Genomic DNA, 17,399 nt, shown 5'->3' with positions numbered 1-17,399 from the left:
GGCGGCCTCGCCCGGGCGCTGCACACCCGAGTCGCCCTACCCGGGAGAGGGGTTTGGTCTGCCTTGCAGGCCGCGGCCTAGTGATTGAACTAGCTGTCACCTGTGACCCATAACTTGGCAGCCGCTGTTTTCCATCAGAGTTTTTGTGAAATCCAAAACGGCTTCAGTTAGGATTTTTGTTTTCTTTTTGTTGCTACTTTTGGGGCTCTCGGGAGGAGGCTGGAAAGCAAGGTTCTTTCACAGGAGCCAGCTCCTTGCCCTGCCTGCCTGGCGCCGCAGTTCTCTAGAGAGTTTGATTTGCGAGCATTTTGCCAAAAAGCAAATCTGGAACGCAGGCCTGGAGGGAGCTGCTTTGGTCACGGAGTGGTCAGTGAGTTCCCCATAGTCACAGGCAGCCATGTCGCAGACATTGAGTCCAGCGAGAATAATGACATTCTTAATGTTGTCGTTTGTATTTGAGCAGATGATGCCAACAGAGACTAGCCACCCCCCAGACAGTAGCCAAGAAGAGGCTGCAGTGGCTGTTGTGAGTGATAAGAATCTAAACGACTCTGAGGAAACGGGGATTGGACAAGAAAATGAGTTGTGCGATGGTGACTTGGAGGACAGTCTTGGAGGAGCTCTTGCTACGGAGAACAGGCCATCCACATCTATGGCTCCTTTTTTTGAGGTGTCGAGGAAAAAACAACCACTGTTACATATTGACAGACAGCAGATCCAGTGTGTTGCACACAGTGCTCAAACTGCTGAGCTGAAAGGTTTGGGAGTTGATGTTTATGATCAAGATGTATTGGAACAAGGAGTCCTTCAGCAGGTTGATAATGCAATTAATGAAGCTAGCAAGACAACAAAAGTAGCTGATGCAGAGAAGGAATATCAGTCAGTTCTTGATGACTTACGGTAAGTTTTGTTTGTCATGTCTTTTCCTGTAAATGAGTTAAAACTGCTCAGTTTTGGGGGTTCTTTTTTTGAAGTCCAGATGTCAAAATGATTAGCCTTTGTCACCATCAGAGCTCAGAACAGCTTTAAAAAGATAGATAAGTATCTTCATTTCTGTTTCATTGGTAGGGATTTTTGTTAAGCAGTTTGCTCAAGTTATATGGTAAATCAGTGACAGATGAAGGACTATAAACTAAATTTTCTTGACTGCATGTCTGGTGCTCTATCCCAGGGGTGGGCATCCTCCTGCATGGGTGCCAAGGCATGGCACGCAAAGGCATTTTGCTTGGCATGCACATCAGGAGGCAGATGGTGGGGGAGGAGACAAAGCTGCACTGCTACAAGCATCCAGCCCCTTGCGGCTTCCCCATCATTTGCCCCTGGCACATCAACATCTTGCAAGTTGAGTGGCAGGTGTTTTGAGCACGCTGCCCAAAAACGTTGCCGACCCCTGCTCTATCCACTAGCCCATCCTGAGTTGTTTTGTTCCTTGTCTGACGAGTCATTGCAAGATTGGTTCATAATGTGTTGCAAAAGCTGTAAGGTTTATTGACAATCTAAGTCAATCTGAACCTTTTGGGACCCAAGGCTCCCCTTCATAACTTTTGTGAATTGAGTGGCACCTCATTTCAAAAACTATGTTACAGTGCTTATCTCCTTATACAAGGACAAGACAGTAGGGGTTGGGGATCATCCCAGCTAGGCCTGAGCCTTGCTTATCTGCTTATTTCTTCACACCTCACTTACATCCTCACACCCTCTGGCACCCTTCAGAAGATCTGGTGGCACCCCAGGGCGCTCCAGCACCCTGGTTAAGAATAGCTAGCCTAAGTGGAGCTATGCTCAGTACAGTGATGCTGAAAATAGCATCATGTGATGTGCTTCATATGTGTGGTGAGTAGCAGAACAAAGGATCTTGTTGCAAGGCTTTGTAAAAATATTTGGGAAATTTTCTGTGTAAGAATCTAGTACTTGAGATTTAAGGACCGTGACTTCCAGTGGGAGGAGAACGTTGTGAAGATGCTTGAAACAATATGTTCTATATCCAAATTACAGTAGGAAATAAAATGAAAAAAACTGGTACAAGCATTTAGCAGCGCATTCTCAGCACATAATGCAGATGGCAATAGGAACATGCAGTTCTCCTTTTTAAAACTTATTCCAGCACTTGTTTTGCTCAAGAAAGTCCACTTTGCCAAAGTAAATTAGCGATATATAAAATAGTGTATAAGCTCAGAGCAGTTTTTCTTGTCTCTAGCTGACTAGTTAAGTGATGGCCTCTGATAGTGTGACACTTAGTCCCCATCTCTGTTTGCATGTTTTAGTGTGTTTTCCAGGTGTGTTCCAGAGAGATTTCTATTTGGTTTCATGAGTGCGTAGCCTGATATAAGTGTCTACAGATATCAGTCGATTAGTTAATCTTAGCACTGTTAATAAGTGCATGAACAGACAACTAGAAGCAAGGCAAATTAAGCATAAACGCAAGCATCAGTAGTCACGCTGAATCAACTTCCTGCACCCGAGTAATCCTGTTAAGCAAGTTTCACAAGTGTTTATGGGATCAGAGCCTAGTTTTGGATACAGTTCAGAAAATCAGATCACTGTGGACAGAGGCTCAGGGAAGAAGAATGGGGCAACCTCCATGAAGTTATGGAACTGGTTTTGCAGGGTTGGGATTTAGAATGCTGAAATAATATGACTTTTTGGAGAACAGTAGTAATGAGTGGGAGATTTGCATTGTCAGCAGTGTGGCAGTAGTTGAAACCAAATAATTAGACGAGACTGCATAAAGAAAGAAGAAAAAAGGAAATAATTATGGTTATGGTCTTCTAGACTTAGGGAGATGGAATAGTGGAAGAAGGTTAGACTATGAAAGAATGGTCATAAAGGTAGGAATTAGGGAGTGGGAAAATGGAATGGTTTCAGAATTGGTGAGAAAAGATATACCTATTGAGGGTGGTAGAGTCAAAAGCATTTATAGAATAGATGCCGTGTGTGGCTGGTGTCAAACTTGTCTGGCCCTGTGGGCTGGATGAATGGTGCAGCACTGGTCCACAGGCCAAATGGGCCCATAGATTGGCCTGACATGCTAGAGTCAGTGTGTGGGGCTCACCCAGTGAAAACGCTGCATAGCATGTGCATCCCGGGCTGGCCATATGCATCATGTGCAGCACTAAACCAATCCAATGCATACTTCATGCAGTATGTCAGTCCACTCAGATCTATGGACAGCACTGCAGGTTAGTTGACAGAGCTCCACAGGCCACAATCAGCTCAGAGGCTATATCTTTGACACCCCTGACTTAAATATTCAACGTTATAAATCCCAGCTAGTAGGGATGCACCGATAGAGATTTTGGGTGCCAATACTAATAACCAATTTTTTTTAAGGATGCATATTGGCCAATACTGATCTAATTTCTGATATAGCTGCATCCAGCTGGTAAGTCTGTTGCCATGGAAGGGGAGGGAAGGAGCATGGCGGAGGCAGATAAAAGCCCGTTGCAGTGAGCGAGGGAGTGGGGCAGGGGCAGGGAAGGGTGTGAGACAGAGCCCCGCGGTGGGCTAGGAGGTGCCTTCTTCTGCTTTGTGCATCCCAGGGGACATAGGGCAGACGGGGTGTTCCCCGGATCTGCATGGGGCCGGGTGGGCAGACTGGAGCCAGGGCTGTGCTGGGCTTTTCTCGGCAGGAGCTGGGCTCAGGGAAGGTGGTGGTGGCGCTGGGAGGGGGCTATGGGTGAAGCTACAGCCACCCCAAATTTTGCTGTAGCCTCCCCCCCAACCCCCACTCCCAGCGCTGCTGCCACTTGCCTGGTGCAGCCCTGGCTCAGACCCTGCCTTCACCCATGAGCAGGGACTGTTCTGATTGGGTGGTGGCAGTGCTATGGCGGGGGCAGGCTGGGGGGTATGCTACAGCCAAATTTGGGGTGGCTGCAACCCCCGTCCCATAGCCCCCTCCCAGTGCCGCCGCTGCCACCTGCCCCAAGCCCAGCTCCCGCCAAGAAGAGCTTGGTGTAGTCCTGGCTCCAGTCGGCAGCTGCAGCCTTGCTGTCCCGCCCTACACAGATCTGGGGGGGCACACGCCCCTGCCCCCTGGATGAGCTGCGGCTCCATGCTGCGTCCCACACCCCTTCCCTCCTCCTTCCCCTCCTCTTCCCTTCTCTTCTACCACAATGGACTTCTAGCTGCATGCAGCTCTCCAAGCTGACCGGCTATGCTCCTTGTTTCCTGCGTGTTGTGCTGCAGCTGTGCACACACGGGCACTTATCAGCCAAATTATTGGCCACATTGTGCCAATTTCCTGTACAGCCAATTTTCTTTATATTGGTGCCAATCTGATATCGGACTGATGTATCAGTGCACCTCTACCAGCTAGGCATAGAAGGTCAAATTGTCCGACCCACAGCTTGGTTTGATGTCTCCCTTCTTAAAATTATGTTTATCTTTTGCTGTAAAAGTAATTTATTGGTTTAGCTGCAAAGTTGATAGACTGCAAAGTTAAAATAATATATATTTTTAAAAATGCTCTTATGTAATTTCAGCGGCGTCAAATTCATCCAGCCCCAGGGGCCATGCATGGGTCTCTGGGCCAGTGTGAGGACCAAATCAGGACTGATCTGTGCAGTGCCTGTAGTGCTGGGTCCAGCCCGTGTACCAGAGTGCATGTTGCTCACATCATGCTGGCTGGACCTAGCTCCATGGATCAGTTCAGGGCACTGTATGCAGTCTTGAATTCCCCTGTGTCCTGTGCCGTGCTGTGTCCAGCCTATTTGTTTCAGGCAGCGTGATCTCCATGTCAGTTCCATGCGGATAGCAAATCCCCAATAGGCAATGTGTGGTGCATGCTGTGCATAAAGCTGGACTGGTCACGTGTACTGCATGCAGCAGAGGAGACCAGCACAAGACAAGTTGCATGTGGTGCCATGTTGGACTGGCCCTGCATGCTGTCTTCAGGCCATCCCTATCTGGACCACCACCAGAGCCATCTCTCAGGGCTGGTCCGGTGTAGCACTGCATGCAGTGTATGCCCTGTGCTGGCCCCCTGTCTACGTGTAGCATACATGGTCAGTTCAGCCCTGTGTGCCGCATACAGCCCATCTAGCCAAAGCTGGCGCATGTGGTTGGTCCAGCCACCCAAGGGCTGAGTTGTATGGCTCCATGAGCAGAATTTGGCGCTTGGGCCATATATTTGATATCCCTGCATTAAATTGTTAAAACAGGTTTGAAGAGACCTACCTCTCTCACCCCCATGCTTATTTCTTGCAGGTCACTTGCTTTGGACAATAAAAATAAAGTGGTCTGTTTCATGTCTAGGTAGTCCTGCATTAGGAGAGGTATGATACGAGTTGCAGATATTGCAATGGGTTGTTCATATATTCATTTTTTTAAATTTAGAAATATTTCTGCTAATACTAAAGTAATCATAAATGCTTAATTTTATAAAGTTCAAAGTTCAAAGGCTTAGAAAATCCATTCATTTTTAGGGACTTAATCTCAGGCTTTTGTATGTGTTTAAATTTTTGGCTTTAACTTTTTGGTTTAAATTATTTGTTTGAAAAATGTATTATATTTACTCCTATCATTATTATATCTGATTAATACATTAATATCCTTTTTACTTTTCAGGTCATGTGTAACATCTTTGAAACACATCAATGCAATTATTGAGCAACTTACCCCACAAGCTGCAAAAAGCAAAGATATAAACAGAAAACTAGATTCCGTAAAACGGCAAAAGTATAACAAGGTGACCAAAAGAACTTATCTTTCTATTGGAAAAAACCTAACATGTGCTTGGAATTTGCTTCAAGTAGCTCCAAGCTTGAGAATTCAAATACAGAGTCAGAGTCTACATTTTATGCTCCTTTACCTTTTCAGTAGTTTGGATTTTTTCTACCAAAAGTTGTAAAGACATCCAGAAATGTTGAAGTCCATTGGGATTTGAATGCAGGACTTTAAGGGGCTTTGAATCAGGTTTAGACCCTAAACCAGGGGTGGGCAGTTATTTCAACTGGAGGCCACTTGACAAGTTTTGGTGAGCTGTCAAGGGCAGCAAGGGTACAACTCCTGTCAAACTTAGCTCCACCCCTTGACAAGCGCTCTGCCCCTAGCCATCTTGGGACTAGAAGTCCCACCCCTAACCTCAGACCCTTGCCACCAGAAGTTCCTTCCCTTGCCCCAGAAGTATTCCTTTTGGGAGGTGGGGGATTGCAGTCTTGGAACTGGAAGTCCCACCCTGTCATGTGGCCCATGACATAAGGCCTGCCCACTTGACACCAAACCCTGCCCCCCTCACTGCCATGTTGGCCACCATGTTGGTCCCAGATTCCCCTGCTCCTACTGGTCCCTGACATCAGAAGGTCCACCCCCTGACTGGGAAATACTGTCCATCCAGAGGGCCCACCCTCATGGTGTATGACCTGCCCCTGGGGTCCCAGAAGTTCTGCCCCATAGACCACAAGGCACAGGCATGACCTATTATGCATTGGGAGGCTGTGACCCCTCTAACAACCTACCTCATCGCCCTCTACCAATCGGTGGGGATTTCAGGGGTGTTGGACCTCCCAGAGAATAGCACCAAATGAATCAAGTTGAGGCCTGTACACACACAATCTTTCAAAAGATATAATTTTAACAGACTGTAGATAAAAAGCAATACACTAAAAAACTCAAACGTTTAAAATTAAAATTTTACATTATTTCAAGAAATAATATTTTCCTGGTTTGTTTGTTTTGGTTTTTTGCGTACTGTATTTAGAGGAGATTGCATAATAGCCCAAATAGTCTTACTCTTGTATATTGAGCCTGGGAATGGGGGGGCAAGCAGAGCTTTTTCATCCCTCAGTGCTGGAGGCTGCAAGTGGTCAGACCCTCCTGCCACTGTGACAGGAGCCTGGGTTGCATTGACCCAGGGTCTGAGCCAGGCCATGGTCTCAGGAGTCCCCAGCTCTGGCTAGGAGACAGCAGGAGTGCCTTGGGGCCAGGAAGCAACAGACACTGATGCCCACATACAACTGCACAGGGGCAGCCTTGCTGCCCTGTTTCTGGGGGCAGCACTTCTCACCTCCTACCCTAGCAGGTGAAGGACCCAGGGTTCTTGGCAGCATTGGGGAACACCAAGTCCCTGCTTCAGGCCCGGGGTGGAATGCTCTTTCTTAGTGACTCCAGTGGCATGCCCAGCCCTGCTGTAGGCGGAGCCATGTGAGAGTGCCTCTCCTGCTCAGGGGCCCTGCGCTTTGGCCTGGGCCAACCTGCCTCTTTATCCAGGCAGCCTGGGGAGAGGGGGAAACTCCTTGAGCAATCCAAGCTCTTCCTCTTTAGTGCTGTTGCTCCTGGATCTATTTTGCCAAAAAAAACTCCAAGCTTTTCCCATTCCTTTGTACTGGAGCTTGGGAGGGGAAGGGTAGGAGAGGGGATTTCGGGGAAGTTATGGAGGGAGGAGGAAGTGGCACAAAGACCCAGAGTGGGGCATGGCAGGAAGCAGCCACCCATCCTCTCAGGACCCTGACAGGTGAAGTGGAGGGCATGCTGGGCAGGGGAAGGCTCCCACTGCCCTTTGCCCCCCAAAATGTAGTCTGCCCCTCCACCCATGCAGTGTGTGATTGAGGGGAGGCAGCTGGTTGTGTGGCGCACACTGCAATCCTCGCCCCCAGGGGTGGGAGCTGTACTGGGACTGGGGCTGAAGCTAGAAGGGACCTACTTCCCCTGCATGTACGTGCATGCATGCACACACACACCTCCCTGCCCCTTCCTCCTTCAAGCAGTGACAGTGGGGCAGGTGTAGGGTGGCAGGGCAGGAGGCCGCCTTGGGGGCTGGTGGGCAATGGCAGCAGGCAACAGGGCAGGGCAGAGCCATTGGTGTCTGAGTGCTGCTGCTATTCCAGCTGCATTGCCCCCAGCCTGGGCCCCTGCTTGGCTAGTACCGCTGTAGCACTGACCTCTACAGCTTTGTTCCTGTTTCCCACGTTCCTTCTCCACTGCCATCATGTGCAGGGGGAGGGGAAGGTGCCTGGAGCTTGGTGTGGAGGAGCGCCTACAGCAGGAGCCAGGGCAGAGGGACAGGAGGGTGATTTAGGGACTGGCTCCCCCCCGGTCCCTCATGTGCACACTCCACTACATGCCTCAGCCCCCACTGGACCTGCATGGTAGAGGGAGGAGAGCAGACCGTGCCATAAGCTTGATAGAATCATTTGGAGGGCCAGATCTGGCCTGTGGGCCATATTTTGCCCACCCCTGCCATAAATCAAGTGCTTCACTATATTTTTACTGAAATTGAGAATTACAGCAATATTTTTTAATACTACTCTCCTTTTTCCAGCAGTTAAAAAACTATAGTAGTTGAAAATCCTACTCTTGGTATTGAGATAGAAAGATAAAAACAGATGCATGAAACACTGTCTTAATGATAACATATAAAAAGTGTTTTATGACATGGATATTATGTTAGCAAGGATGGGTAAGTGGTTGTGGGGTATCTTTTTGTAATTACCCCAATGTGCACTTTGCCTAAAGAATGACTCTCCTTTGGGTGTAGATAACTAGTATTTTGCACAAGTATCTTGTGTGCTTACATATAATTGAAAGCACTTTTAAAACTTCGAGACTTACTCTTGGTAAACCATGCCAAATTGTCTAAGTCTTTTCTGAACAAGGACCCACCAGTTTGTGGGTTGATCCTTTTACATACTTTTATGTTCATGTGGGACTACATCAAAATTTGGACTTAAATTTCAGAGGTGAAATGGTATTCATGCTGTTCTGGCATACCATGTTATGAGTAACTCAAGTCTCTCACTTATATGCAAACTTGCTTTTCTAATCTTTTTAAATACTGTGTGCCCTTGTCATTCAAGGAACAACAGCTAAAGAAAATCAAAGCAAAACAGAAGCGTCTCCAGGCAATTCTTGGTGGAGAAGAGAGTTTCATTGAAGCAAACAATATTGAATTTAAGGCTGATGAAGGTGAGGTAAAACGTTATGGTATATCTCTTCCTCATTTTTGGCTCTGTTTAATTCCTTTTGTTATTTGAAGCTAATTGTCAAGATCTTTGTCTATGAGTAAATAAATTTCAGTGGTTTGTTTTCAAAGAGTGATTTAGGAATGCTTAATTCTTTGCACCTGCAGAATTGCAGATCACAGAGTATTCATGTGGGGATTTTTAAAGAATGGAAGTAAATTTGTGCTTAGTTCAGTAGGGAGAACTGTGCATTAAAGTATCAGGCTTAATAAATTGGAAATCTTAACATTTTTTCACAGCTAATTTGATAAAGATGACTAACATCATGATTGAATTACATTTTATAAGCTGAATGTCATCAATCAGTACTCACAAAATTGGTTTTCCTATCTTGGTAGGAAATGCTAGTGAGAAGGGAAAAATATTTGTTTTGGATGTTCGTACACAATATAGCACACAACTCTTAATGGAATACTACATTCATTGTCTCAGTGTTTCCTAAATCAAATTAACCAAGCACATGGTTTTCCTTACTGCCCACTACAAACTCAGCTTGGGCTCTTGGATTCAAACTGGTATCTATTCTCTTATTCATCACTAATCATCGACTCCACAGGTCCAGTTATGCCCCCTTTGATCTCTGTGCCAGACTGCCACCTGCACTGCACATCTCAAAGGTTGAGCAACACTGCTTTAGTGGGTTATCCTAGGTGTTACTAACTGAAACTTAGTAAAATGTTTTGGGACATGAATTGGAGCAGATTCCAAGTCCGATATGTTTTGGGTTTATGTAGCTTATAGAAGTAAAAACTAAACAATAAAAAATTAACAATAAAAATAGTCAGGACTTGTGGTAGAAATGATGTCTTAATAGACCAACAAGATTTTGGCAACAAAAAAAAAAATAATTGCAAGCTTTCGGGCACAAACACCTTTCATCAGGCATTGGAGAAAAGATTGTAAAAGTTCTCCTGGGTAGAAATGAAAGCTCATATTTCATAGGATTTCACAGAGGAGTCAATAGATGGAAAAATCCTCTGGGCAGTCAGTTTATAGCTGGTATGGAGTCTCTCACCTCCTGTGAGGATCTGTGATTTTCATAGATTTCATAGACATTAGGGCTGGAAGGGACCTCGGAAGATCATCGAGTCCAGCCCCCTGCCCAAAGGGCAGGAAGTCAGCTGGGGTCATAGGATCCCAGCAAGATAAGCATCCAGTTTGCTCTTGAAGGTGTTCAATGTAGGCGCTTGAACCACCTCTGGTGGCAGGCTGTTCCAGACCTTGGGGGCTCGGACAGTAAAGAAATTCTGCCTTATGTCCAGCCTGAAACGGTGATGATGCAGATTACCTTGAAACAAAGACAGGAAGCAGGATCTCAGGTTTCTGGTGGTCACAGTTGCTTCCTGCTTGGGAAAATACGAAGATTTCATTTTAAGAAAGGACTAAAATTCGATATCTTTCATGTGTCAGGTATTGAGGTTGTAGCCATATTGGTCTAGAAGAAAAAGCAAGTGGGACTCATGGTAGAGATATGTTTTATTAGACCAACAAGATTTTTGCAAAAAGAAAAGTGCATTCTTACTTCAAAGAACTACTGCTTTTATAGAATCATACAAAATAAGGGTTGGAAGGGACCTTGGGCACTGTCCTCAGTAGAAATGCACCATAAGGTCTCTGCTGTTACATTGATGAATTCAGTGAACCCTTCCAGCCTTTGATACAAGGTAATGCAGCTTGGTCATGTTCAAAGCTTTTGAACTATGTTTTAACTTCTGAAAGCTATAGATTATCAAATTTAGTCAATAAATGAGTATAATCACCAGATTCAGGGGGAAGAACCATTAATTAAACTAAATAGCATTTAATGCATGTGTTAGTATCATCCCTTGAGTAGGATAAGTAAATACAATTGATTTGATTTGTTCTCTTATGAGCCAAGTTGGAATATATTAAAGCTGTAAATAAAATATTTCACTGACTGCACAAACTCAGTTCTATACTTTGCAACTACGAACAGGAATCCCTTAAGCACATGTTTAACTTTTAACTTTAAGTTCAGTTTCCCACTGCATTCAAAAAGAAAACTCGCATTTAATTTTTAAGCATGTTTAAGTACTATGCTGGATCAAGGTGTAAACCTAAATCCTATGGTCTGATCCATAGATAGGCGTACCATACCGGGTTGGAGTTATAAATTATATCTTTTTAGTGGGAAGGCTGGAATATGGATAGTTGTATTGTAGAGATGCTGTCATTGTGTCCCTTTTCTATTGAATGGGAAGCAAAAATGGCCAGTTATAAGTTTAACAGTAATATTCCCCTAATGAGTCTATAGGAAGCAAACAGTTTCCCAACCACCCAATCATAACATATACACTTGTAGCCACTGTCCTAGATCATGCAAACCTCAGATTGGACTATTCAGTCACATGAAACACTGCAAACGATCTACGTCATAGGCTGCAATATCCACTGTCTCTGGCAGATGAAAGGATGCCAGTTATTTTTAATTGTAGTATTAAATGACTGAAGTTAATGCTGTGTGAGATTTTCAGTGTTATATATGCTGACGGTTGATGAACTGAAAGTGTGTTAAGGTATTAGTACATTGGTGGTTTTGTTAATCCAGTGATCTCCAACCTTTTTAAGTAGGAGATCACCTCTGCTGTTTAAAAGCACCCCAAGTTCTACCATGTGCTGCTGCCACTCCCCCACCCCCCTGCCCAGCAGGTAAGTCTGTGGGAAGGTAAGGGCAGATCAAGGCAGAGGGAGAAAAAATTATTTGGGGGCACATCTCCGCAGCAGGTAAGTCCCACCTGGCTGGGGCCCCACTCAACTTACTGCTGCTCCTGCTTCTATGGCATTGTCCCTCACTGCGGGGGCCTTAATCTAGCCACTGCCCTTTCCCTCCCCCACAGACTGACTTGCTGGGCTGGGGCATGTGCATACATGCACAGGAGCCCTCGGCCTCCCACTCCAGCCTCAAGATTGACTCCAAGAGGCTCTGAGATCTACTGGTGGGTTGAGATCCACTGATTGGTGACCACTGTGTTAATCCACTACTTTCACAGAACATACTTGGGCATTGAGCCTACAGGGGTAGATATTTTCATAATTTATGTTCCTTGCTGTTGACGTCCTTTACTCCAGACGTGACTGCATTTCAGTGGTTGATGAAGTAATTCCTCTATGAGTCTAGTTTAAAAAGCACTTTGGGAGGAAAGATGGCTATGTACATACCACAGAGTATCTCACCATTTTGATCTCTGTTTAATTTTCCAAAACCTGCATTTAAAGGTGAAACAAACCTAGTTATCTGTTGGAACTACATTAAATTACTTAGAGCATGTTACTGAATTTACAGATGAGACGTGACCGTTCCAACTCTCTTTGCAGAGCCTGGTCCATCATCCCTTGGCAGTATGCTTATGCCAGCTCAGGAAACAGAATGGGAGGAGCTTATTCGCACTGGCCACATGACCCCTTTTGGGACTAAAGTCCCTCAAAAGCCAGAAAAGAAGCCACGCAGGCTAATGCTAACTGAAGCATCTGATTTTGAGAAGTACTTAGCAGATCAAGCTAAATTGTCATCTGAAAGGAAGAGGCTATCTTTTAAGAAAAGAGCAAAGAAGAAAGCACAGTCTAAGAACATTCAGTGTGCAATGCCCACATTAACCCTAAAGGGGAAAAATGGCAAAACTAGACCCCTCTCAACAACAGACAAGTGTGTGAAAAAGCGTTTGAAGAAACTTCAGAACCATGCTCTTCAGATCCATTCCAAGTCAGGAGTCCCAAAGGAAAAGAGACCTCTTGAGGCCAAGGGGAAGATGGGAGTTCATGATGGGGATGATAGTGAAAATTCAGATTATGTGCCAGATGAGGAGCTTTTCAACCCTGAAGAGGAAGAGCAGGAGGAAGAGGCACTTTTTTATGCTGATGATGATTCTGATTATGAACTGAAGACTTTGTTAAGACAAAGAAAATCTTTGAAGAAAGACCTAAAGGAAGAAGCTGAAGATGATGATTTCTTCCCAAGTTCAGAGGAAGAGGAAGAAGAGAACAAAATAGGAAAACGCAGAATAAAAAGATGCAAAGATGATGGAGATGAAGATTGCTATAAACAAAGGCTAAGGTTAGTCAAAGAAGGCTTTTTATTAACTTTTATGGGGTTACATTAGACATACAAGGCAAAATCTCTGAAATATATTTTTTAAGAATTTAGTTGTGGGGGAGGTGATTGTAAAAGTAGACTGAGCCAATAGGGATGTCTTACTACTATGCAGCCTGCTTTTGTGAAATAAATAACTGTTACTTCAAGTTTAGTTTTCAGCATTCTGAATGTGTTCAAAAAATCATCCAGAATAAGACAGTACATGTCTCAGTAGCTAATTTTGTTCTCTTCTGTTGTGTTTTTAAGGATTTCATATGCTTTACAAAAATGGATAAGTGTCCTTCTTCCCAGTTTACAGGTAGAGAGAAGGTGCAAGGGCAGAGAGAGCATGACTTGCCTGACATTTTTGTTTCTCAATCACAGGTAGAGTTAAGGTTAAAAGGCAGTACTTCTGATTTCCCAGTCCTGTGCTCTAAGCCCTTGATTTTACTGTCCACAAAGAAATAACACAAGTGAATGATGATTTTTGTACTATTTTTTCCACAGTCGAATCAATTGTTGGTATGTGCGGTCACACCTTAAAACAGAGAGTAATATTGTCTGTAATAAAGCTTGCCTTAGCACTAGCCTGGTAAAGGTTAGCCTCTGTTCTCCCTTGAGTGACCTCTACATTTTCATTTATGGGATCCTATAGCAACTGTTGGGTCATGCTACAAGTTGGAATTTGCAGAATTCTATCTTGGGGAAACTCTGGTTACAAGAAAGGAGCCTTTTATTTCTTGTGTATAAGGATAGCTGGAGAAACTCTTTCCATCAAATACTTTTTTTTTTTTTTTTTTTACTTAGTACTGGTTAAACGTATGTGTAAGATACTTTCCAATATATGGCCAGTATTATTACTGACCAAAGAGATTCTGATTTTGTATTTTCTGATGCAGTTACTGTAGTCATGAGGGCTCATATACAGTGAAACCTGTAAAAGCCAAACACTTGCTCAAGCTAGAAAACTTCTGTGATCCTAGTATGCAGTATAGAAAATGATATACAGTGGAGTCGCATCATACGCACATTTAACTTGCACGAATTCAACTATACGCGCTCGGCAAAAGAGAAAAATAACAATTTAAATAGTGCGGGCGATTCCGCCCGCCATTCCAGTCAATGAGTTCCCGCCTCTCATAGTGTGAGCATCTCGCCGCGCTGAGTGTGATTCTAGTGTTTAAAGGTACGTATTTTTTGTACAACACGGCCCCTAAACGCAAGCCAACTACTTCATCAGGTGCTCAACCGAAGAAACAGCGAATGATTTAATTTCTGAATACGATCCCTCCATGGAACGAAACCTCAAAATCGCACGTACTATTATGGATGATTTGAGACTGTACCAAGAAATGTTTGAGCAGCTCAAGAGACAACAGCGACAGTTGCCGATCACCGCATTTTTCAAGAAAAAACAACCAGCAGCACATGAGCCTATGCAGTCAACTTCTCAAGCTGAACCAGAGCCAGCCACTTCGTCTACGACTCGCTCTCCGTCACCCAAGCCTGGCCCATCGTCTCCTGGACCAGCATCAAGCCCTGACAACCCCCAATATGGGCGATTTAAGGGATTTTCAAGGGTAATTTTGACTATACGCAATTTTCACCTTACGTGCTGACTTTAGAACCTAACCCCCGCGTAAGATGTGACTCCACTGTATATTTTGTCCAGTACTTTTCATACTTTTTGGACTTGAGGCACACTTCCATTACTTTTGTGAACTAAATGGCAGCCAATTTCAAAAACTAATTTATATATTACAGTGCTTACCTCCTTGCAAAGAAGCTGGGCAGTAAAGGTAAGCAGTCATCCTGCATTTTTCTGCTTATCGCTTCACATGTCCTGGCATCCTTCAAAGGATCTCTGAGCGCCCTGGTTGAGAGTGACTGATTTAGTCTGTATAAGACGGAAGATGTCTAAAGCAGAAATGGAAGGGAAGTTTGACATTGTTTCTGGCTTGTACAGGTTCCCTCTCAGACAGGTGTCACAGTCCCATAGAGAACTTTGTGGCAGCCGGGGTGGGGCAGCAGCAAGCTCTTCCTTCTCTGTGCTTTTCTGTCCCCATTGGTAGCTGATGGCAGCAGGGACCCAGTAGGCTGCCCTCTCTCTTGCCGCCTGGCAGGAGTGGGAACAAGGCAGCTTGCAAGTTGCCCCAGTTCACTTGGTGCTGTCCTGCCTTCAGTTTTTAAAGAAGTGGAGAAAGGGTAGCCTGCAAGCTGCCCTGGGAGGCAGAGGCTGCCTTGTCCCATGCCCGTCAGTGCTACCCTGTCCCTATTGCTAGGTAGCAATGGGGCTGGGGCAATTTGTGAGCTGCCCCTACTTACCACCTGCAGTGGGTGGTAATGGGAACAGGGCAGCTATATTGGCAACAGATGCTGACTGAGGGTGTGCAAAAACCTTTGTCAGACATCCAGAAGCAAGGGCTAGTATGAAGTCCTGGAACTGCTGGCTTACCCTTTAAAGTGCCTGGCATGCAAGCAGGCAGGGAACTGGGAGCAACTTCCTAGACCTGGGATGACTGCATGGCAGGCATTTTAAAGGGTGTGTCAGCAGCCCCAGGACTGCATAGCAGCTTCCCAGTCCCAGGGCTGCTGGCATACTTCTTAAAGCGCCCAATGTCTGTTCTGCCCAGGACTGGGGAGCTGCTGCCTAGTTCTGGACTGTTCATTGGTATTGCCTTGTCCCCATTGCCACTCCATCGGTGAGCAACAATACTTGCAGGCTGCCTTGCCTGTGAGACCACTTGTAGGGAAGGAAGGGTGAGAGAGTTTCTGCAAGCAGCACCAGGAGCTGATTGTGGGGCACAGGCTGGCCCTTTACCTTTGCTGCTCAACCAAGACTGTCCCCGGGGCTTCTGCAGGGTGGGTGGCAGTTCTGCTTACTGACCTCTGCCCCACAAAGGTTAGGGCTCTTCTCAGTGGTCCGTATGTACAGAGCCACCCTGTACCTTGTCCTGCCAATCAATGACCGACACTGCTGGGTGGGCTATCAGAGAGCCAGGGGGAGTAGATGCCTCTGTCCCTCCTATAAGATAAAACCTGTCTAAGCTAGAACTTTTTCCCAGTCTCGTGCAATTCCATTTTAAACAGGTTTCACTGTATTCAAATGGCATCATCTTGCTCAAATTATCTACTCCTTCTAGGTATTCAAGATCACATCTACTTGCTTTAGTGAGAAATATTTTTTCACAGCCTTGGCAGTCAAACCAGCACAACTTTGGGAGAGAAGACTGGGTTCTGCCCCCTCCCGCCACTCTCCACCCAATATCATCAACAAAACTATTAGATAAATCCTGGCTGCTATTCCATAGTTAATACTGAGTTTTACATATTAAGCAGGGATTTAACCAATTTATTACATAAGAATAAAGTCCCTTCCCCCAAAATGGTAGCAGCTGCTCTTTGAGGGCCAAATGAATTTTCTGAGTATGTACAACTAAAATTGTTCAATTAGTTCAAGGTTAAAATTAATTTACCTGAAGTTTTAACACTCTGGCATAACATAGCTTTTTCAAACTGCCTACATGAATAACTTATTAAAAATCAGGCCTTTTGAAGTCTGTTAAACTAATTTTCTTCCGGTATTACAGTTCCACGTGGAGTTGTCCTCTTTCTCAAAGGGAGCGCAGCTAAAAGCCTAAATAAAGATGCTGCAGGGCAGGGTAGGGCATGATGTTGGAATTTATGAACATTGTGCACTTGGTTACTAGCCAGCTGTATTAAGTTAAAGAATGCTTGCTACAGGGGTAGTTGCCCTGAGGTACACAATGGTACATGTGGCACATAGCATAACAGGGAGAGGGACAGGCACCGCCGCAGCAGATAGGCCAGGAGACAGAAAATAAAACAGCAAAATAAGGCATGGAGCATAAAGCAAGGAGCAGAAAAAAGCAGAGGATCAGACAGAGTGCAGGCAGGAAGTAGGGAGCAGAATGGTGAATTAGGCAGGGAAAGGGGATCACAGTGGCACTCAGAGGGCATGAGGCTTAATTTGTGGCACACCTGCCAAAAATGTTTGCCTCGCTGGCTTATTGTAGGCTTATACTGATTTTAGTAGTGCTGTTGTTGAGGAGCCAGTAGTAAGCACAGTGTCTCCATTTAGACAACATTTTAAGGTCGTAATGAAGCAGCAATTTCTGAGCTATTAAACTGTGAATATGCCACTTGGGTGTAAGCAAAGTTGCAAGATTTGTGCTGCTGGGCTTGGGAACGAAAAGATCACTAAACACTTAAAGATTTTCAGGAGAGAGAGGTGGAGACAAGTGTCAAGTTGTTCATGTGGGATGGGCTGACATAGAGGTGGAGTTATAGCCCCCAGGAAGTAAAGACTTAAGTAGGGGCTGAGTGGTGAT

At 45.1% G+C, this 17,399-nt stretch overlaps 1 protein-coding gene across 2 annotated transcripts in view; it reads left to right on the top strand.

Moving 5' to 3' along the window:
• Window positions 1–65: 65 nt before the first annotated feature.
• The window catches only part of ERCC6 (ERCC excision repair 6, chromatin remodeling factor), a 77,477-nt gene continuing 60,143 nt past the window's right edge, over window positions 66–17,399 (top strand). For both annotated transcript variants that reach the window (XM_025212985.1, XM_014523502.2), the window contains exons 1-4: window positions 66–900; window positions 5,566–5,686; window positions 8,793–8,901; window positions 12,294–13,029. In XM_025212985.1, coding sequence (XP_025068770.1) covers window positions 398–900; window positions 5,566–5,686; window positions 8,793–8,901; window positions 12,294–13,029 — 1,469 coding nt within the window. In that variant the 5' untranslated portion in view covers window positions 66–397. The remainder of the gene's footprint in view (window positions 901–5,565; window positions 5,687–8,792; window positions 8,902–12,293; window positions 13,030–17,399) is intronic.

This window comes from Alligator sinensis, unplaced genomic scaffold (assembly GCF_000455745.1).
Source record: "Alligator sinensis unplaced genomic scaffold, ASM45574v1 scaffold163_2, whole genome shotgun sequence".
In the NCBI taxonomy this organism is placed as follows: domain Eukaryota; kingdom Metazoa; phylum Chordata; order Crocodylia; family Alligatoridae; genus Alligator; species Alligator sinensis.
Note: the sequence above shows the minus strand (reverse complement) of the source record. Positions and strands in the feature narration are given on the sequence as shown.